Consider the following 23098-nt stretch of genomic DNA (forward strand, 5'->3'; position numbering starts at 1 on the left):
CCAGAATCTTTCACTTACAAAACATAAGAACGCAAAAACATAAGAAATAGGAGTAGGCTGCTCCGTCATTTAATAAGATCATGGCTGAACTTCTACCTCAACTCCACTTTCCCACCCTATTCCCTTATCCCTTGATTCCCTTAGTGTCCAAAAATCTATCGATCTCAGTCTTGAATATACTCAATGACTGAGCATCCACAGGCATCTGGGGTACAGAATTACAAAGATTCACAACCCTAAGTGAAGAAAATTTTCCTCATCTCAGTCCTAAATGGCCGACCCCTTATCTTGAGTCTATGACCCCTAGTTCTAGGCTCTCCAGCCAGGGGAAACAGCCTCTCAGCATCTACCTTGTCAAGCCCTCTAAGAATTTTATTCGTTTCTATGAGATCACCTCTCATTCGTCTAAACTCCAGAGAATATAGACCCATTCTACTCAATCTCTCCTTCTAGGACAACCCCCTCAACCCTGGAATCAACCTAGTGAACCTTTGTTGCACCCCCACTAAGGCAAGTATATCCTTCCTTAAGTAAGGAGACCAAAACTGTACACAGTACTCCACGTGTGGTCTCACCAGTGCCCTATATAATTGCAGCAAGACCTCCTTACTCTTATACTCCAACCTCCTTGCAAGGTTAACATACCATTTTCCTTCCTAATTGCTTGCTGTACAAAGGGAAAATGGGGCAGCCAATGAGGAGCCAGCAAGGTCTGACAAACGACCAATCAAACCCACATCAGAATCTTGGGGCAAATTTGGGAACAAAGCCTGGTAGCAGCACGGCAGTGACCTTTACAAGATGCCAGCGGTTAGCAAATTTATGGTAACTAGTCGTGCTGAAATAGGCCGGAAAGCACTACATTAGTACCACAAATCCTATATAATCTAACCTGACTTCAAATGCAAAAAAAAACACAATAGCTAAAAGAAATCTCAGTAGCCACACTATAACTACCACATAGAAGTTGTTCACTATTACAAGTCACACTAGAGTACAAGTCATTCCCTTATATTTGTAAACATAGAAACATAGAAAATAGGAGCAGGAGTAGGCCATTCGGCCCTTCGAGCCTGTTCCGCCATTCAATATGGTCATGGCCGATCCTCTATCTCAATACCATATTCCTGCTCTCTCCCCATACCCCTTGATGCCTTTTGTGTCTAGAAATCTATCTAGCTCCTTCTTAAATATATTCAGTGACTTGACCTCCACAGCCTTCTGTGGTAGAGAATTCCACAGGTTCACCACCCTCTGAGTGAAGAAATTTCTCCTCATCTCAGTCCTAAATGTCCTACCCCGTATCCTGAGACTGTGACCCCTTGTTCTGGACCCCCCAGCCATCGGGAACATCCTCCCTGCATTCAATCTGTCCAGCCCTGTCAGAATTTTATATGTTTCAATAAGATCTCCTCTCATTCTTCTAAACTTGAGTGAATACAGGCCGAGTCGACCCAATCTCTCCTCATACGGCAGCCCTGCCATCCCAGGAATCAGTCTGGTGAACCTTCGCTGCACTTCCTCTATGGCAAAATTTATAGTGTGAGAAATAGGCAAGAACAGATTACTTACACACTAAATTTGATATCATTTTATTCCAGTAAACTAATTACCCTGAATGCTTTGTATCAGAATTTTCACATTGTCATAACACAGTGCTTTTTTATTTACATTGTAACATAATCTTGAATTTACGATATCAGTTTTCCTGTATTAGAAATAATAGATATTGCAGAAACACAATCATCATCCGAAGCTTCATCTTCCTTCTGTCTTCACAGAATGTCCTCATACACCATAACATTTGACATAGATAGCTTCAATTCAAACTTACGGACAGAGTCATATTTCCCCATGGAATTTCTGCTGCTGTGAAATTGTGGTTTTCCCAGTACTGCAAAGTTGTATTGCTAGGGTTTTGTGGTTCTAGACAAATGCATCTGTAACAAATGTATAATTTACCAACAGCAAAATTAAAATAAGCTGTATAATGCACATAAACGTTACAAAACCAACATGATTATCTTCTTCATCTTTACTAGAGTAATCAGTAACTGATCCAACCTAAAGGGTAAGAATGCCTGTCTAGCATTTTATCACTATTAATACATAATAAGGTTTCACCAAAGATTAATGCTGCAATCCCCTATAACAACATTTCAATAATAGCATCAGTTAAAAGTACTTATCAATTTTTGTATATAAAGATGCTTTGATTCACTTTTATTTACTAATTCAGCACTTTGTCAATTTTATTTTGTTGACAAAGGCTAACCTTTCAATCACTCCGACATAAATCATATTCAGTTTTTGTTAAATAAGGGTCAGTGAGAGGTTTTGCTAAGTAAGGGGCAGTTCTGATAAAAGTTCATCGATTTGAATCATTAACTCTGTTTCTCTCTCCACATATGTTGCCTGACCTGCTGAGTGTTTCCAACATTTTCTGTTTTTATTTCAGATTTCCAGCATAGGCAGTATTTTGCTTTTGTTTCAGTGAGAGGTATACTTTCATGAGAAGTAAATGCTGCATTTGAATCAATATCCTGAGCGAACTGTCAGTGTCCTACTTTTAGGTGAACTTGTTATGCATTCACCTCTGCACTTCAATAAAAAAAAACTCTTTGCATGGATAACAACCTGCATTCTCCCTGTATTATTGTATGACTGTGTCCTGTAAATGCTGATCTGGAAAGTTTTGATGTGTCCTTTCTTTACCCAAGTGATACTGGCTCACTATGCACCCAACATCAATGGCTCATGACAGCATCAATACCTGCAGCTCAACTAACCAGAGAAAGGAGGCCAACCAGTCATGGCAAAATACAAGACAGAGAAACTAGCTCTAAATTCGATTCATAGAACAGTGACAGGTAACATTCCTGTTTGGAAGAAAACCGATGGACAAAATGAGTCAGTGCAATAAATAATAAAGGCAAAAGCAACAGATTAGAAGGAAATTTAAAGGCATTACTGGGTTGTGCAGTTCATTTATATGCTAGTGAATTGTGCCATGAAGTGTTAGGATACGGGTTTATGCCTGTGATTTCCCACACAGCGATTTGATCTCAAATAAATTATGAGACATGCTGAGGATAGGCAAGGCTCTTTCTCAGAAGGAGGCAAAACAGATGAGTGAACACATGCCACTTTCAAATGTTAGATGGCTTCCAGAGCAGCACTGCTAAGAAGCAGACAGCAAGTTGCTTGTCAACACACTTGATACATCATCATCATTGAGTCTACAGCACAGAAATAGGCCATTAGGCTCAACTGGTCTATGCCGGCATTTATGCTCCTCACAAGCCTCCTCCCACCCTACTTCATCTAACCTTATCACCATATCCTTCCAATGAATGAAGCAAATCCAAAAGTAGAGAATACAATTTTTTAAAAACTAGAAAAACAGCAAAATACTCAAGCTGTCATCCAATCTCAAGCTAATTCTGGCTCTGGATTAGTAATGCTGTTAATTCGTGGGCCAATCCCAGATGTACATTTCTGTTACTTTCTCCCAGCCGTTGCGATCCAAGAAGAGCTTCAACAAATAGAATGGTCAATAAGTGGGAAACCCAAGAGGAAAATGTGGCATTCAGCTATTAAATGTAGGAATTACAGCCATCTAACCATTCCTTCATAAGGAAAATCTGAGCCCAATATCATGGCTAATTCCCTACCTGTCAGAGCACCTAATCCTACTCAAGCTTCCACAGCCATATAACTACTACGTGCTACAGATGAATGCGTTCACGATTTTGAGATAATGTGTTAAATTTTCCTGACTCTGCCCTAATAGGATCAGGGCATGACTTCTGTAAGGTTCTCAAAATTCAAAGATCCCCCAAAAACACGGAGGAAAAAAACCCTAAAGAAAAGGACTTTGGACTCTTTTCTAACCATTTCAGGGTGATGAAATATTGGGCCGACTCACACACGCGCCACACCAGGAAGCATCAACCAGGGAAAAGTACTTTTCGAGGAATCCACATCCTTTAAGGGACTCCCTTCCTCGTAGGGACGACTCTAAGAATTCTGGGAATTCACCTTTTCCCTGAGTATGGAAAACTTTGGCCATTGACTAAAATCTTAAGATGGAAGGATGGGTGAGAGGTCACCAGACGAATCAACAACACACACAGTGGAATGTGGGAGAATTACTGCTTCAGACATATCTCTGTTTTAATGCAAAACCTACAGCAGGTGGTCAACACTCAGCACTAATTCGAAAGGCAGTAGGCCATTGAAAGAGGCAACTGCTCCAGACATGGTGAGGCCATGTCTTTGTTTTAAAGCAAAACCGATCAACACCTAGGACGTTGGATACAAAAGGAAGCCTTGTGTGACAAGCTCTAAAAATCGGAATTAACAATGACCCATCGGGAAAAGCAATTGCAACATGATGAGGGACCATCAAAAAGCCATCAAAGATTCTTAAGGACTTTGTGAGAACTGTTTAAACAGGCATGAAGTGCCTTTTTTTTTTAAGTGACGAAGACCATTGTAAGAGAGGGATATAGAAGTGGAAACTCGAAACCTCTCTCGCTCTTGTTGGGTCTGGTGTTCTGCTTCTCTTGTTCTGCCTGTCTCTTGGAAGAGAGCAGCTTCCAGCGAAACTAACGAACCCTACGTGAGAGAACCGGTCAGCCAGACCTGCAAGTGCAAAGGATTGTTCAACAGCTCGCGAGGCGACAGTTCAACAAGGCGAGGGGGCAACAGAGAGAAGGCCAGCAGCTCTAGAAGCAGGCCGACACACAAGAAGAAACCTGAGCAACAGCCCCAGTGACTATCAGACACCTCGCGGCAACAAGGGCCTTACGAAACAACCAACCCAATATTGCCACCAACCAACCGGGTAATATTGGGCCACCGCAACCAAAGAAAACCAACTCGGGAGAAAGCCGAAGATCCGCAAAGTTTCCACTCTACGATCGATTCCTAACTTATCTCTGGGTGAATTACTGTTAAGGATTCGTTTGGTGAGCATTATCTCTGGTCCTTTAGAGTCCAACTTAGCTAGCTAAAGTGGGATTGGGAGGGGTGAGGTATCTTTCTACTGTAATTTCCCTCGTGTGTACCGAAGTGTTCCCCATTTTATTGATTGTTGTGTTGTATTTTCTCTCTTGAATAAAGATCAAAGTTTCTTGCACCAAAACTAATTGTCTGCTGCACTTTGTCACAACCCCCAAATACGTCCAAGGTCTAGAACCCAGGGAGTGGGAGCGATTCAAACCGCTCAGAAGTCAGAGGTGAAGCTGACACACACCACCACCCCCTACACTTCTTGCCCTGACCTTGCCATAACCCCCTAGCAGTTTTCTCCCTCGGGTGTCATTTGCTACACAGGGCAGGATCCCGGCAGCATTTCCACCACAAAGAGAGCACCTGCCAATGCCAGGGGAGAAAGATGCAGCACAAGAAAAGGAAGTTGAATTTAAAGAGCTGAGCAGCCCCGAAGATGTGGCAGCAAATTTAATGTCAGGCCTCAGACTAAGTCAAAGCCTAACACAGGTAAGGTTTTGGGGCCAGGAGAGAGGGAGGGGTGTCTACTACTGGACCCTCTCCTTCCAAATAGGGCATCAATTAGTCTTCCATTGCTGCCCCAGGAACAAATGTTACATCTCTTCTGGAACCCCCTGGGGCTGACGGGGTCAGCGGCAGAAGTCAGGGAAATGGGGCACCTTGCTAGGCACCTCTGTCTGCTGGTATTTACATGTGGCAGGGTGGTGACGGGGCGGCTGCCAGCCTTTCCAGCCAGGCCAGGGGAGGAAAATAGAGCTCGGAGCAGGAACATCACCTGATTTGTCCATCAATTCTTCTGCTATATTGCTCCTTTTTAGAGCAGAAGCTGGGACCATAAGAAGTAGGGAACTAGCTATGCTATTAGGCTGTTTTTTTCTCCCAGCATTAACAAATAAGCTGATACCATGGATACTCAACTGTGTTAAACACACAGGCCTACCTCTCTCTGTTTCTCTGTGCATCAGTTCCCCGGGCCTGCCAAGGGATGCTCTGTTTGCCAAGAGTCATTACTGCTCTGCTCTACATGGCAGCACAAAGGTACATGGGAGTGGGCTAGATGAGAAGGAGCGTGGAGAAAAATGAGGGTGGGGAGGAAGAAATTGGAGGCAGATGAATTGGAGTAGGATCTGGAAGAAGCCAGACACAGTATATGCATGTAAATCAGACCAATTGTAAAGAATGAAATACGAAATTGTCTAAGTGGCAGGAAGCAGAGAGTAGTGGTGAACGGCTGTCTTTCGGACTGGAGGAAGGTATACAGTGGTGTTCCCCAGGGGTCAGTACTAGGACCATTGCTTTTTTTGATATATATTAATGACATAGACTTGGGTGTACAGGACACAATTTCAAAATTTGCTGATGACACAAAACTTGGAAGTGTAGTAAACAGTAAGGCGGATAGTAATAGACTTCAAGAGGGCATAGACAGGCTGGTGGAATGGGCGAACACATAGCAGGTGAAATTTAACGCAGAGAAGTGCTAAGTGATAAATTTTGGTAGGAAGAACAAGGAGAGGCAATATAACCTAAATGGTACAATTCTAAAGGGGGTGCAGGAACAGAGAGACCTGGGGATATATGTGCACAAATCTTTGAAGGTGGCAGGACAGGGTAAGAAAGCAGTTAAAAAAGCATACGGGATCCTGGGTTTTATCAATACTGGCATTGAGTACAAAAACAAGGAAGTTATGTTGAACCTTTCTAAAACACCGGTTTGGCCACATCTGGAGTATTGTGTCCAATTCTGGGCACCGCACTTTAGGAAGGATGTGAAGGCCATAGAGAGGGTGCAGAAAAGATTTACTAGAATGGTTCCAGGGATGAGGGACTTCAGTCACGTGGATAGGCTGGAGAAGCTGGGGTTGTTCTCCTTAGAGCAGAGAAGGTTGAGAGGAGATTTGATAGAAGGGTTTAGATAAAGTAAATAAAGAGAAACTGTTCCCATTGGCGGAAGGATCAAGAACCAGAGAGAACAGATTTAAGGTGATTGGCAAAAGAACCAAAGGTGACATGAGGAAAAGCTTTTTTTACACAGCAAGTAATTATGATCTGGAATGCGCTGCCTGAAAGGGTGGTGAAAGCAGATTCAATCGTGGCTTTCAAAATGGATAAATACTTGAAGGGAAAGAATTTGCAGGGCTACGGGGAAAGAGTGGGGGAATGGGACTAACTGGATTGCTCTTCCAAAGAGACGGCACAGGCTCGATGGGCCGAATGGCCTCCTCCTGTTCTATAACCATTCAATGTTCGATGAAATGACTTTCAGAATTGTGAAAAACTGTCAGGTACTCCACAGCTATTTTCAATAAGTAAAATATTAATGGAAAGAGTAATTTTTGTCAAAAATTACTTCTAACCTGTTAGCCTATAACGAATTTCTCTACTGCTTTCCATTTGTATTCTGTATAAAACAAATGTGTGTTTGTATACAAAATAGAAAGACTACGGGCTCAATTTTGAAACTGAGCCGGGAAGGGGGTGGGGGGTCAATTTGTGGTCGGGAAACCTATTAGTCCAGGTTTCCCGCATGTCCGTACGATTTTGACATAAGGACGTCTTTTATTTTTTTTTGTTGGTTTCCAATCCGACTGACCGGCTGATTGACAGGCTGGTCTCAGTCGGACGGGAGACCAGCCAGGGAGAGGACATCTTCAGGTAAGTCTGCAGGTAAGTCCTTGTTTGCATGGGGACAGGGGATGGGGAGGGGGGGCATAGGTGGGCAAGGGGCACAGGTGAGCACAGGGATCGCGGGTCATGGGGGATGGGATCGGGGGTCAGTCACGGGGGGAGGTGGGATCAGGGGTCATCGCGGGGGTCCGCGGTCATTGAGGGGGAGGGTCGGGGGATCGGGGTCGGGGTTGGGGGATCATGGTTGAAGGATGGGAGTTGGGGGATCGAGGTCAGGGGATCAGGGTCGGGGTTGGAGGGGAAGGATTGGGGTCGGATGATCGGGGTCGGGGGGTCAGGGTCAGGGGTCTGTGATCGGGTGGGGGGGGGGGGGTCCGCGATCGGGCAGGGCGAGGGTCAGTGCAGGTAGGCTTGTTGGGCCTGGGGGAAGCACTCTTGCTCCTCCGGGCTCAAAACTGTGCCTTTCTGGGCACTTAGTTGCAATCCTTACACGAGGCGGAAAACAGAAGGCCCGGGAATCCCGGCCCCCCGGGTTGAAATCGGGAATTAGTTAAAAATGGAGGCCTGAAGCCTCCTTGAAAGGCTTTAAGGCCCGACTCGCCTCCTGGAAGTGGGTTGGCTGGCCGCCCCTCGTCCCGCCCCCGTGAAAACCGGAAATGGGTGGGTTGGAAGCGGGTCAGAAATGGTGGCAATTTTCAATCCACCCCCCACCCCACCCCTAACCCACCTGTTTTTACTTTTAAAATCGAACCCTAAAAGACTGAGTCGAGAAAGTGAGCGTGTGCAACAAATGCTGGAGAAGAGATCTACTGAGGAATAAATTGGAGTGATTCGGGTCAGTCGCTTTCTTGTTCCTAATAAAATGTCTAAAAACAACTTCACAATTTTTTCTACACTGCAGAAGAGTCATGGGCCATGATTTTAGCATGGCGATGGGAAGTCAGCGGGTGGGTGGATTTGCACATGGGGAACCCGGAGGCAAAGTGAGCGCGTTTAAATCTGCGATCGTATCTCAATTGCAGTCAATCACTTCGCTTCCGGGTATCACGTCTCCAAGCTGCGCAACGCGCCTACTGAGCACCTAAATGACGCGATTTAAAGCCCACTATTTAAAGAGCCAGTCCAAGGATGGATTTTGAAGGAGAAAGGAGTAATGGAGTCGAGGAAAGCAAAGGCTGCCTCTAAATTTAAAGATGGCTCCCCGGATGTACTGCTGGCTGCAGTAAGAGCCAGGAGGGAGGTAATGTTTCCAATGGATGGCAGGAAGAAATGCTTGGCTGGAGGTGGGCAGAAGAGGTGAGCAGCAGGAGCACGGTGCCCATGTCTTGGGTTCAGTGCAGGAAGCGTTTTAATGACCTAACCAGGTCAGGAAAAGTGAGTGCAGTTGCTGATTCACCCACATTCTGTGTTGTTGCACACCACCCCTCCACCCCTGTCACTCTGTAAAGGCACGCCTACCCCATCACATAACTCCTCACACCTACTTAAGTGTCAGCAGCAGCAACCATCCTTCACTTCTTCAATTGCCCATTTATTCACCCACCACTGCCACTCACCCCAATCCTGATGCAATGTGATGTATTTGTCTGATAGTCACCCTCTGATGCATCTCTTTCATGGACAGCCTCACCCAAAACAATGCATTCATAGAGTGAATACATTGCCATCAGTCACTCACAAGTCTGTTCTTTCTCCCCTTGTAGAAAAGAGAGCAAAACGCAAGGGAGAGGAACAGAACCGGAGGTGGCCCACCACATAGTGGAGTGACAGATGTGGAGGAGGAGGCCGTGGAAATAAGTCGGACTGTCGCATGCCTATCCATCGGAGATGGAGAGTGGTAACCCACAGATGGCTGGTCACAGAACTTTAACATCTTTCACACACATGATTAATTGATTTTATCAATGATGTAAGTGTGTCAGAACTCATTATAGTCATTGAAATGGTCACTTTTGTGATAAATCATTAATGTCGCTTTCGCTTATCTTCCAAGGCCTTCGCGAGCAGTCAGCAGAAACGGAAGGAAGTGATTCCTCAGAGGGGTTCATTCCTTCTGAGGGTGCACCGTCATAGGAGATACAGCCATGCACCAGCACAAATACTCGCACTTCGGTGGGTCCTGTTAGACAGTTGGTTGGGTTGTCACCTGGTGATTCACCATTCACAAATGTGCACGAGCGGACACTGGTGGCAGGAGCAGCTGTGGAGAATCCGCGTCGGGGGGCACACTCCGCTCCAGCTTTGCTCAGCTGGACACAGATGCTGAACTCCAGGGCCCATTGTTGAGAATGAGAATGATAGAAGTACAGCAGCAACTTTGCGAGGTAATGGGCAAAGTGCCACGTACGCTCGCCACAATTGTGGAGATGATGGAGGAGTCCAACTCCATCGCTCCTGGATTGGTGGCACAGATAAATGCAAGGATGTCTGCGTTGGAAAAAATGGTAGCCTCCATTGAGCTTCAAGCACGGCTCTCAAATGAGTCCATACAGGTCATGACAACGACTGTGCGGACTCTGGATGCCAACATGTCTGCCGCCTTAAAAAGGCAGACAGATATGTTAGCCATGGCTTTACAATGCGGCACATCTGCTCATCAACCTGCTGTCCAGCAGAGTGGTGGGAATAGTGTTAAAAACATAAGAAATAGGAGCAGGAGTAGGCCATACTGCCCCTCGAGCCTGCTCTGCCATTCAATAAGATCATGGCTGATCTTTGACCTCAACTCCACTTTCCCACCCGATATCCATATCCCTTGATTCCCTTAGAGTCCAAAAATCTATTGAGCTCAGTCTTGAATATACTCAATGACTGAGCATCCACAGCTTTCTGGGGTAGAGAATTCCAAATATTCACGACCCTCTGAATGAAGAAATTCCTCCTCCTCTCAGTCCTAAATATCCGACCCCTTATCCTGCGCTGGCCCAGGAGAGGGATGATGGGTAATGGGCACAAGGAAGTGGGGACTCCACTCAAGGTGCTCCCACGTTTCACCCGTTGCCCCCTACTCAACTAGTAGCCGCAATGCTGCCCCCTCTCCCGATGGCCATGTCTGCCCCGCCCAGGTGCAAGTGGAGCAGTTTTTCATGGGGCCCACAGGGGCTCCAAAACCCAGAGGTCCTAGGCCAACAGCATCTCAGCAGTAAGGCAGGTATCTGAGCAACCTGCCAATACCTCTGCTGAAGCCACAGGGGATGCACCATGTAGAAGCGGTGGAAAGAGAAATGCTAAGCAATTGTAATTCATCAAGGGTATGCACAAGGATGTTTGACCAGCTGTCATGTTGTTAATTATCTAATTTTTTTGTTATGGCACATTAAATTTAATCATTATCACCACCACTGCCACGTCTTGACCATTATTGAATCCCTTTTGTGAATTTGCCCTTTTATGTGCTTCATCATAAATGCCAAGACATGATGCCACCCATTGGGCGAGTGTGCACTGGGTGTATGCATGGTTGAAGGACTGTTTTGTGCAAAGTAGGGGGGTGCTGTTGGTGGTGGTAGTAGTTCTGCAAATGTAATTCATCCTCATGTCTTTTTACTTTCTTTTTACTTTAGATATACTTCTATTCAGGACTCTGCTGCTCATAAGGCAGGTGCATTATCCACTCCCAGTCCTGCACCAATGCTCACTTTGGCCAGCCATTAAGTGGTGTGTCAGTTAACCGTCTACACAGGACATCCCCACCCAATTTTCCTCACCCACCTTTCTTTTCCCAAAATATAGTACTTCCCATTTCTCTGCGTAGAACTGCATCTGCCACCTTTCTGCCCACTCCACTAACTTATCTATGTCCTGATGAATCTCCTGAATTCTTTCTCATAATTTGCTATGCCCCCTAAACTTCCTTCACTGGAACATGCAGTGAAATGTGGTCAACATTTTATTTCCTTTGGTCACCATTTCCTATCCTTTATGGAATCTACTTTCATTAAACTGATTTCTCCTTGTTAGAGTGATAACTTTTAGTTATTTAAACTGACTTCACTTTAAATGACTTTAGTTACTGCCAGTATGATGTTAAGAAGCACTGGACCCAAACAGTGTGGATTGACACCTTCATGGTAATTAAATGCAGTTACTTCCCAATGTGGCATCACAATTCCAAAAAAGATCCATTATTTTTGTTCGGTTACTTCTAAAAGTTGTTTTTGACCATTGATGAATAACTATTTTTTTGCCTTGTTAAAATTACATTGAATTACATTCATTTTGTTTACAAATGCTGCACAGCATTGACAATTTATAATTCAAGCCAAAACTAAGATAACTCTGCAAATCAAAATCTTAAGTTAATGCTTTTGGTTGAAAGGATTAACACAAAACTGACGGGAATTAAAAGCTTAATCATTACAATGCTGAATATATTGGTATTCCGTATGGCTAACACAATCGATACTGCGACTAATACTTGAAGTGCTGAGACAGAATGGTTAAAACACTTACGAATAGTGGGTCAGCTGTTCCAGGCGATTGTACATATTGATAGGATATGTCTCACCCAGGTGATACAGCTTTTCCAGTGCCTCATAGATGAATATAATGCAAATAAGGGAAGCAAATGCTTCCTCTGTGAACCGGGTGATGTAGCAGACCAATGAACTTGCATCCGTAGCAACAAGAATGATGCAGAGAAAAGCTGTCCAAAGTCCAATACATGTTCTCAGAGAAAGATAGGATAAGCCATAATCTCTGTAATAAATAAAAATTGTAACAATAGATGATATTAACAGACATTTATCCTGCAAAATCTACATATAATTTAACAATCAAAACTCTAATTATTATTTGATATTCTCTATATTCTTTAAAATATTCAAAAATATCCTTGATGTGGGATTGTTTAGTCACAATCCTGAGACATTGCACTGACACAAAATTGTAAACAATGCTAAAATGCAGTAAACTGCATCTGTCATACAAGTCACAGAGAGCAGCTTTAATCTCTAAATTAGGAGTTCTGCTGATATGTCTGCTCAATAATCCAGCAAGTTCAGTTAACCAGTGAATTCAGATAAACGGCGTTCAGATAAACAGTACCCTACTGTATTTTCAATGTAACATTCCTGCTTTTTTTTAACATTTCAAAAACTACTTTGAGTTAGAAATGATCAAAAATATTACCAAACAAATTGTCCTTCTTGCTTAGTACAGAGATGTTTGCCTTTAAATTATTTACCTTCACACTTCAACTTTTGGTTTGATCAAGCAACGGTACAGAACTGCTGAAGGAATTGTCCAGTTCATTTTTAATTAATTTAAGAAAATTACGTGCAATATTTTCTCAGTATTTACTGCTGAACAAATGTTACCCTGTACAATGATTAGAGTTTGAGTAGATTTTATCCTCAAACACAATCCACGTGCATTGGCCTCATCCTCACAAACACAAAGTGGCCAGCAGCAATTTGCCCCTCCTCGCACCCCCCACCTGACCCTACCTGATCGATTTCCTGCCCTCCTACAATTGACGGGCTGTAGCAGTGTGCCCCTTTGATTTCTGCTGCTCACCAGTTACATTCAAATAAGGCCCGAACCCAAAAATGGTTCAGACATCCCACAGCAGCTCCGTCAACTTCGCACATCTCCCCCACAGTTTCTGGTAGCATATACAAAAGCTGTTCCTTACTTATGGAGCTTTATCCAGCCATTTCCCAGGTACGGCCAGATGAATAGTAAACTGAAGAATGCTACAAAGCCTGAGATTTACACATTGTACCCATTTGATGTAGAAGCAGTCTCTTTGAAGATTGTCTTTAAGAAATAACATTTAAGCAGGCTAAGATCTCAGAAAACAGGGCAAGGAATCATGGTGTAAATTTTCAACTTACCACCTGGGCACAAAACCATCTGATTTTCATTTCCATTGATTTTAAATGGAAGTTTCTAATACAGGTGGCCGACCCATAATACCCGCTTTACGCCAGAATTAGAAATCTACCCCTCATCTGGACTCAGTGTTGTAAACACTTTGGAACTAGACTGATTTTGAACACCCAAGAAGAGAAAATTACTTTTTTAGACTATTATCACTAAGCTGAATCCACAGAAAATAGCCCTGCGTAGGATCCCATGGAAATTAACAATGTGCAGTGTTTTGGACAACCAGACATGGTTATGAAACACCAAAACTACACTAAGCCCAGACTGCACACTCATAAGGTGACAAAGTAACAGTTTGATTAATTTGATTAGCAGATGGCTCAAATAATCATTTAAAGAAAAAAACGCCTGGAATTTCTATGCCGGGTCTCTGGTGGAGCTCACCTGGAACCTCCAGAGAAATGCTTGCCAGGATCAGATGATCCTGGTAGAAGTCAGCTCTAAAGGGCAAATGATAAGAAAACCTATGCCTGCAGTTTGATACTCAGTCAGTGACCTGATAAAAAATATCTTGAGTTTGCCTTCAACCTGCATCAGTCTTTGAATTCCTGGAGACCACAATTTTTCCTTCCCCTAAAAAACAACTGGAAAGTCAGCACCGTTGGGTTTCCCTATGGGGATCCCTCTATTTACCATCCTCGTGGAAAAAGAAGAGGTTCACAGGGAGCAACGATCTGGCAGCATCGTACAAGGCTGTAAACACCCCATCCATTACCGTCTAATATGAGTTTACAAACTTTGAAGGCCATGTGAAGGCATAAATGAAGAATTGAGCCTCAGGAGACTACTCTTCAGCAAGGAAGCCGAGGAAGATATGTGCCACCTTCTGACCTAACACCTGCAGCCCAGATCCAATGCAGGCACAGCTCTGCCAGTCACAATCAAAGTTAAAATAGCTCTCAGTTTTCATGCCATTGGCTTTGTCCAGGCTGCAACTGGGGACCCGTGCAATATTAGTCAGGGTACAATACAATCCCGCATCCGCCCAAGTCACAAGTGTTCTGTTTCGCAAAGCAACAAATGTTACTAATTTCAGCATGACTGCACATCAGTAGCGTAACAGGGCCATACAACTTTACAATGTAGCTGGATTTCTCAAGGTATAGGGAGCTGGAAATAGGACCGACATCACAATATGGGCCCATCTATAAACCCTTGGATTTCTTTAATAGAAAGGGATTCCAATTAACGTGCAGCCGGTATGTTACACAGATCTTTGCTGGCAACTGTTATGGTATCTTTATCTTGCAACATTCCAGTCCGCCAGTTCTTTTTGGAAAGGACAGGCAGGTGTCTGGATGGCTCCTCAATGACAAGGCCTATCTTTTGCTTGAATGGAATCTTTTTCTGCTAAAGAAATTCAAGGCTTTTGCTTTCCTGGCTGATGGCATCACTGCGAATGCAAAACATTGCAGCGGAACATTGATAAAACGAGGCACATGCAAAGACACTGAAAGGTCACTTCATTGGTTCAGTGCACTTCATACTGAGTTTGGAGGCCCCTGGACCTCCAGGTGGAAGGACACATATCCCATGAGTAAAATGAGTTGGAATTGGACATTGCAGGAACTTGGTTGCTTGAAAAACACATAGGAAGATTTTTTTTTAGTTGTTCACGGGATGTGGGCGTCGCTGGCAAGGCCAGCATTTATTGCCCATCCCTATTGCCCTTGAGAAGGTGGTGGTGAGCCACCTTCTTGAACAACAAATGGTGATTAAGAATCAACCACATTGCTGTGAGTCTGGAGTCACATATAGGCCAGACTGGGTAAGGACAGCAGGTTTCCTTCCCTAAAGGACATTAGTGAGCCAGGTGGGTTTTTACGACAATCCCGTAGGTTCATGGCCACCATTACTGATACTAGTTTTTTTTTATTCCAGATTTTATTTAATTAATTGAATTTAAAGTCCCCAGCTGCCATGGCGGGATTTGAACTCATGACTCATCCAGTAACATAACCACTATGCTACCGTACCCATACATAGGATGATCATCAAGAAGATCTTCTCCAGGGAATGATACCACTTTCCAGCCTCCACTATCCTCATTACATACTTTCCCTATTCCCTGTGCTTATGTAGCAGTTGTAAACTCTTAGGAGGCAAGACCTCTGAAGGCACAAAGGTCCCACCAATACCACAATGATCAAAGGATATCACTGAACACCACACTAGTTCATAAGCCAAAGAATGCTTAATTATGTCTCTCTCTATGCACACTCCTTATTGCTGCATATCACCTTGCTTCCCTGGGTACCACTGCATGACTTTCTGTGGCCTAACCTGGTGCTTCTTCCAGGTGCTACCTCAGTATCAGTGTTGAGATAGTTGATTGGCTACAAATATGGACCAAGAACATCCTAGAACAGAGGTGGCCCTCGTTTAATGAAAGCAGAGTCTTGGCATAGATCTACTGCAGTCAGTGCTTCTGTTTCAGCTGCCTGGGCAGCATGGCCCTGCCTCCCCTCTGCTATACGTGCAGATATCTGAAGGGTGAACAGAAGGATTGCATGTGCTGCTATCCTGAGACAGCAACAGCATGTGAGCAGACTCTCGGACAGGTATTGGGCCCACGTATCCCCCAAGTCCTCATGGGCTAGAGTCTGTGCATGCATTGAGGATGCACTGACTTGTCTTGGGCTACTTGTAATGAGGTGTGGCTGCTTCAGATGTGCCTGAAACTGCCACATACTACTGGACAAGTTGTAACAAGGAAAAGATCTCCCTTACTGTTAGTGCATAAGATGGTAGTGGAATCCACCATGACCCCTGCCATCTGCTGCATGTATTGAAAAGTGCAGGTGAAGGTCCCCTTTTTAGCCTAATACTAAAATCAACTGCTGCATCAGCACTGCCACTTCAACTAAGATCAGCTAATTTAGAAAGTGAGGAGATAGGTCAAGAGATATTTCTTTATGCAGAGAATTGCTAAAGCATGGAATGTTTTGTCACAGGGAGTACTGATGTGGAGATGCCGGTGATGGACTGGGGTTGACAATTGTAAACAATTTTACAACACCAAGTTATAGTCCAGCAATTTTATTTTAAATTCACAAGCTTTCGGAGATTTTCTCCTTCCTCAGGCAAATGTTTCAAGATCTCCTTGAAGCCTACGCATTTATACTTATTGAACAATAATACATGGTGATTACAGACTGCCCCTGCAACTGCCCGTTGCCAAGGCAATCACCGTGTTCAGACAGAGAGGTGTTACCTGCAGAACCTCCGAATACACATTCAACAAAAAAACAAACAGGGAAAAAAAACAGAGAAAAAAAAACACAGAGAGAGGCAGAAACATCCGGAAGGCAGAGAGAGCCAGCAAATGACCCATTATATTAAAAACAGATAACATTTGTTCGCTGGTGGGGTAACGTGTAGCGTGACATGAACCCAAGATCCCGGTTGAGGCCGTCCTCATGGGTGCGGAACTTGGCTATCAATTTCTGCTCGACGATTTTGCGTTGTCGTGTGTCTCGAAGGCCGCCTTGGAGTACGCTTACCCGAAGGTCGGTGGATGAATGTCCATGACTGCTGAAGTGTTCCCCGACTGGGAGGGAACCCTCCTGTTTGGCGATTGTTGCGCGGTGTCCGTTCATCCGTTGTCGCAGCGTCTGCATGGTCTCGCCAATGTACCATGCTCTGGGGCATCCTTTCCTGCAACGTATGAGGTAGACAACGTTGGCTGAGTCACAGGAGTATGAACCATGCACCTGGTGGGTGGTGTCATCTCGTGTGATGGTGGTATCTGTGTCGATGATCTGGCATGTCTTGCAGAGGTTACCGTGGCAGGGTTGTGTGGCGTCGTGGACGCTGTTCTCTTGAAAGCTAGGTAGTTTGCTGCGAACGATGGTCTGTTTGAGGTTGGGTGGCTGTTTAAAGGCGAGTAGTGGAGGTGTGGGGATGGCCATAGCGAGGTGTTTGTCCTCATTGATGACATGTTGAAGGCTGCGGAGAACATGGCGTAGTTTCTCCGCTCCGGGGAAGTACTGGACGACAAAGGGTACTCTGTTGGTTGCGTCCCGTGTTAGTCTCCTGAGGAGGTCTATGCGATTTTTTGCTGTGGCCCGTCGGAACTGTCGATCGATGAGTCGAGCGTCATATCCCGTTCTTACTAGGGCGTCTTTCAGCGTCTGTAGGTGTCCATCGCGTTCCTCCTCGTCTGAGCAGACCCTGTGTATTCGCAGGGCCTGTCCATAGGGGATGGCCTCTTTGACGTGGTTAGGGTGGAAGCTGGAAAAGTGGAGCATCGTGAGGTTGTCCGTGGGCTTGCGGTAGAGTGAGGTGCTGAGGTGCCCGTCTTTGATGGAGATTCGTGTGTCCAGTTGAGGCAGAGGCTTACGCATCTTTTAAGAGAAGAGTAGATGTGCATTTGAAGCAGAGAGAAATGCAGGGTTATGGGGAAAGAGCAGGGCAATTTCTTTAATGGATTACTCGGCAATTTCTTTAATGGATTACTCGGCAAAGAGTTAGCGCAAAGATGTTGGGCCAAATGGCCTTTTTCTGTGCTGCTAACTTTTGTAGTTATGACTTGGCATAGGCCACGAATTGAACCAAGATCTTCCTGTTCAGCATGGCTCACTACCACACCAAGTAATGCATTTACGTACTGACATCATGTACTGACACAGTTGCAGCTGTGTCCCTGCACATTAATACATTCCCTGCCAGACTTCTATTTCCTACAAAACAGAGCTAGCCAATTTTAAGTACACCTTTTTTCAAATTTATTAATGAAATGATACTCCAAATGGTTGCCCTACCTGGCTAATGCATACTGCACAGGTTCTTAAAGGTTACAGCTGAGGAAAGACAATTGTAGACACAATAGCTGCTAGCACTGTGTCTTTTACTGAACTATCAGATGAGAAGGATGCAATATACCCATTTGTTCACAAACCAGAAGTTTTAGAAAAGTAGGGTGTTTTTACAGGAGACAGTGGTCAATCTGTACAGAAAATGGAACTGAGCTGTTGAGGTACTTACTTGCAGAATTTAAACAGTATCTTTTCAAACACCAAGACTGGCCCTGTGCTTCCTAGAATTGTTAGTGGTTGTCCTGCAAACAGTGAGTATGCTATGCCTGTCATAGATGCTCCAAACAGGGATTCAATTGCACTCTGTAAACAAAATAATCTTTTTAGTATAGATCAATATTGAAGTATATTGCACTGATAAATGTAAAGTAGATATATGTTCTTTTCTAATTTCAATGATTTCTAATTGAAGTAGGCTATTATCCTGTAAACAGTAGTTTGCCATTTTTTTCAGTTTATACAACTCTGCTGCGAATAGTTTCAGGTCTCAATGGTATACAAATCTGCATTAGATGACACATACCTTAACATTTGCTATTGTATGAATATGTATAAACTTCATATAAATTGCATAACACTGCTAGGTTTTAACTTTAAAGTTGCAAATCAAGGTTACTTCAATCTTAATATTATGCCATGTGCTCGGTTTTTATTTGAAGACTGAGAAAGCTTTCCGAATCACGTCGGAATAAAGGTTTGAATTTCCCATTTGGACTGCACCATGAAAGAAAGTTAGTCTAGTTACCTATAGTACCTTCTTCCTCATTCTTTAAACATAAGTTGTTTTTCATATATCTTAGGATAGGTTGGGGAGTCACTGAAAATTTATCCTTCCGGGACTTTTATATTCTCTTAAATGTCATGAACGTTATTTGCTCTTCTGTCAATCCCATACTGCATAACAGCTCAATCCACAAACCTGTCCTTGATTCTTTCATTGGTGGACTTGTATGTGGTATCAGAGTAAGGAAAGATCACATTTTGCACCCAAAACATAAACTGATCTGTTTTCTCCACAGATCCTGATTGATTTGCTGTGCATATTCCAGCATTTGCTGTTTTATTTCAATAGCTTCAAAGTATAAAATTCCAGGAGAGGCAGGCCCAGTGATTCTCCCCAGTATGGGCCTATCCTAAGGTATGTGGAGTATAAATGAATTGAATGTAAATTTCATATTCCCTATGAATTACTCTGTTTGTATTATGTTTTATTCAATGTTTAAATAAAACTGAAAGCTGAATAATACATAATAATGCAATATAACTTTAGAAAGTTACATGTGATTAAAGGGATGTTTATTGACAAAAGTTCTGTTTTTTATAAAAAGTATTCAACACGAAAAATATTCAAATTAATTGTGTTTGTTTTATGTTCAGATACATAGGGCCCGATATTAGGAGGGAGGCGGGTTGCCAGCGGGGGGTCGACTGGGTGCCTGGGTAACCCGCCCAGTAAAATCGGTGGGTTCCCCACGCGATCGTAAGTAAATTGAAGCCACTTACCTTGGCTTCCAGGTTTCGCGCTGGAAAGCTGCGCAGCAGGCGGACTGCGCACCTGCATCATTGGCTGTCAGCTGGAGGAGCCCTATTTAAAGGGGCAGTCCTCCACTGACTGATGCTGCAGAAAGGAGCCAAAATTACAGCATGGAGCAGCCCAGGGGGAAGGCTGCTCCCAGGTTTAATGATGCCTCACTCCAGGTCCTACCGGATGGAGTGAGGAGGAGGGGGAGGACAGAGATCTTCTCCCCAACGGACGGGAGGAAGTGGCCTGCCTCTGCCACCACGAAGGCCTGGCTCGAGGTGGCAGAGGAGGTCACCTGCACCACCAACATATCACGCACCTGCATACAGTGCAGGAGGCGCTTCAATGACCTAAGTAGGTCAGCCGAAGTGAGTACACTTACTCATTCCCCTACACTCCGTCTGCCACATCACCGCCCCCACCCCACATCTCCTTCTGCACTGCCAACAATACTCTATCACATCACTCCTCACACCCACTCAAAGCTCATCCTCATCTTACCTGCACTTACTCACCTCGCCATTACTCATCCCACCACTATCACTCAACCCAATCCTCATACAATCTCATGGCTCTGTCTCATACTCACCCTCTCATGCATCTCTTTCACGGTCAGCCTCACCCCACCTGCCACGACCTATGCTGCAGCCACAGGGCATGCATCACGTATGTGTAGTAGGAAGCGTAAGGCAAACGTGTCGTGAGCATGAAGGGGATGCACGAGGGTGTTTGAGGGTTTGTCATGGTTTTTACTTATATTTGATTTCTGAACAACTCACATTACATATTATATTGTCACCACTACTGCCACATCTTGGCCATTCTTGACTGGCTTGTGCAATGAGGCTCTTTCATGAGATTCTCCATGAACACCCTTAATTCCACCCACTGGGTCACCCTACAGTGGGTGTATGTGTAGTTGCATGACTACTTTGTGCAGCAGTGTGTTCTGTAGCTCCACGTGGTGAAGGTGGACGGCATGCCTGGTGAGGCTGGTGATGTTGCTCGTCCTCCAATGGAGTGATGAATACAGCAATGGACCCCCCCCCCCACCCCGTCATCCAGATGGTGTGAGTGTAAGGGGGTCCACAAAGTAGATAAATGTGTTTGGACAGCAGAGTTTAGGGTATGATTTAATAATTTGGAGTGTGGAGACAACGGTGTGGCAGGCAAAACTTTGTCTGAAGTGACAGAGTGCCCTGCTGCAATGAATGAGGGTTTACCCTACACCTGTTAAATGGACCTTTGCAGCAGCCACTGGCTGCTGGCTGCAACACGTCTGTTTAAACAGGGAGTGTTTCCCCCAGCATGAGAAACATGCTCTGGGTAGTCCAAAATCCGAATCCTCCTAAAATCTCCAACTAATGAGGTCTGTAAACGACCTTAAGTACCCAGATAATGATCTTAAGCGGGATCCCGCCGGCTTTGATTGCCGGTAGGAGTCCCGCATGCAGGGGCTAGAACCCGGAAGTAGGCGGGTTGGAGCCGGGCTCCGGACCTGCTCCGGGAATCCCCAATTTTAGGAGCCCCCCCACCATGAACACACCCGCTCGGCCATCTGAAAATTGACCCCATAGACTCCATTCCAGACAGTGAATTTTATTTCATTTGAGATAATGTTCGAGGTATTATCATTCAATTAACCATTAAAAATAACAGCTCTGTTGCTTTGCTCACAACAGCATATAGGTTTTATATTTGTCTCAATAGTCAATACAATTAATGGGCTCGAATTTAGCAGGCCTGCGGGTTCCCAGCGGGTGGTCCTCCGGGAGCGTCGAAAACGCGAACGGCGAAATTAGTGGGTTGCCCACGCGATCGTAGCAGGCAACCCACTAATAGGATCCAATTACCTGCTCCTCCGGGGTCCACGGCGCTGGCCTGTGCGTCGGTCGGGCTGCGCATGCGCAGTACGATCTGTCAGCTGGAGGCTCTCTAGTTAAAGGGGCAGTCCTCCACTGACAGATGCTGCAACCAATGGGACAAATTGCAGCATGGAGCAGCCCAGGGGGAAGGCTGCTCCCAGTTTAATGATGCCTCACCCCAGCTATCATCAGATGGGGTGAGGAGGAGGGGGAGGACACAGATCTTCCCCCTGGCGGGCGGGAGGAAGCGGCCTGCCTCTGCCACCAAGAAGGCCTGGCTCGAGGTGGCAGAGGGGGTCACCTGCGCCACCAACATATCGCCCACCTGCATACAGTGCAGGAGGCGCTGCAATGACCTCAGTAGGTCAGCCACAGTGAGAACACGAAGTCTTTCCCCTACACTCCGTCTGCCACAACACTGCCCCCACCCCAAATCTCCTTCGGCACCGCCAACACTATTCTGTCACATCACCCTTCATGCCCACTCACACCCCATCCTCATCTTACCTCCACCTACTCACCTCGCCAGTACTCATCCTGCCACTAACACGCGACCCAATCCTCATACGATCTCATGGCTCCATCCCATACTCACCCTCTCGTGCATCTCCCTCACGGCCAGCCTCACTCAACCTGCCACCACCTGTGCTGCAGCCACAGGGCATGCATCACATATGTGCAGTAGGCAGGGTAAGGCAAACGTCTCGTCAGCATGAAGGGGGTGCACAAGGGTGTCTGAGGGTTTGTCATGGGTGTTACCCATATTGAATTTCAGAGCCACAAACAGCACACATTATATTGACACCACCACTGCCATGTCTCCGCGAATCCTGTCCATTGTGTCCAATAATGCCCGCTCCTGGGTATCACTATGAGGACCCACCACTGATGCCACCCATCGTGTTACTGCAGAGTAGGTGCAGGTGTATTGGCAGGGCTCGTCCGCGCAGACGACTGAGAGACATCGGCGGTGTAGCCGGCTGCACCCTGGAAGGATGCGGAGGAGAAGGTGTGGAGGACAGTGGTGACTTTGCCAGCGACAGGTAAGCAGTTGGTGCTGGGGCCAGCCAGGAGCAGCTCGGCATGAAAGAGGCTGCAGATCTCCACGACTACATGTCGAGCGAATCTGCGCCTCCCTGTGCACTGCTGCTCGGAGAGGTCCGGGGAGCTGCGCCTCGGTCTGTGGACCCTGTGGCGAGGGTAGTGCCCTCTGCGACGCGTCTCTCTCTGCGGTAGCCCTCCCTCCTGCTGTGCAGGTGGGCGTGCAACCACACCGTGTTGGGGGGATCCACGTCTCTGCGGTGGACGGCGTGGACTGCGAGGCTGCTGGTGGTGGTCATGCTCTTCGTCCTCCGAGGGTG

The 23098-nt window shown here is 45.4% G+C and overlaps 1 protein-coding gene across 1 annotated transcript in view; it reads right to left on the bottom strand.

Annotated features, from left to right (window-relative positions):
* LOC137323999 (sodium-driven chloride bicarbonate exchanger-like) overlaps positions 1-23098 on the bottom strand; it is a 174002-nt gene that overhangs the window by 35705 nt on the left and 115199 nt on the right. Inside the window, exons 14-16 of the mRNA XM_067988170.1 lie at positions 18520-18653; positions 12097-12342; positions 1835-1940 (exon numbers count right to left, since the gene is read on the bottom strand). Of these exons, the coding sequence (XP_067844271.1) occupies positions 1835-1940; positions 12097-12342; positions 18520-18653 (486 nt within the window). The remainder of the gene's footprint in view (positions 1-1834; positions 1941-12096; positions 12343-18519; positions 18654-23098) is intronic.

The sequence above is a fragment of the Heptranchias perlo genome, chromosome 7 (assembly GCF_035084215.1).
Source record: "Heptranchias perlo isolate sHepPer1 chromosome 7, sHepPer1.hap1, whole genome shotgun sequence".
In the NCBI taxonomy this organism is placed as follows: Eukaryota; Metazoa; Chordata; class Chondrichthyes; order Hexanchiformes; family Hexanchidae; genus Heptranchias; species Heptranchias perlo.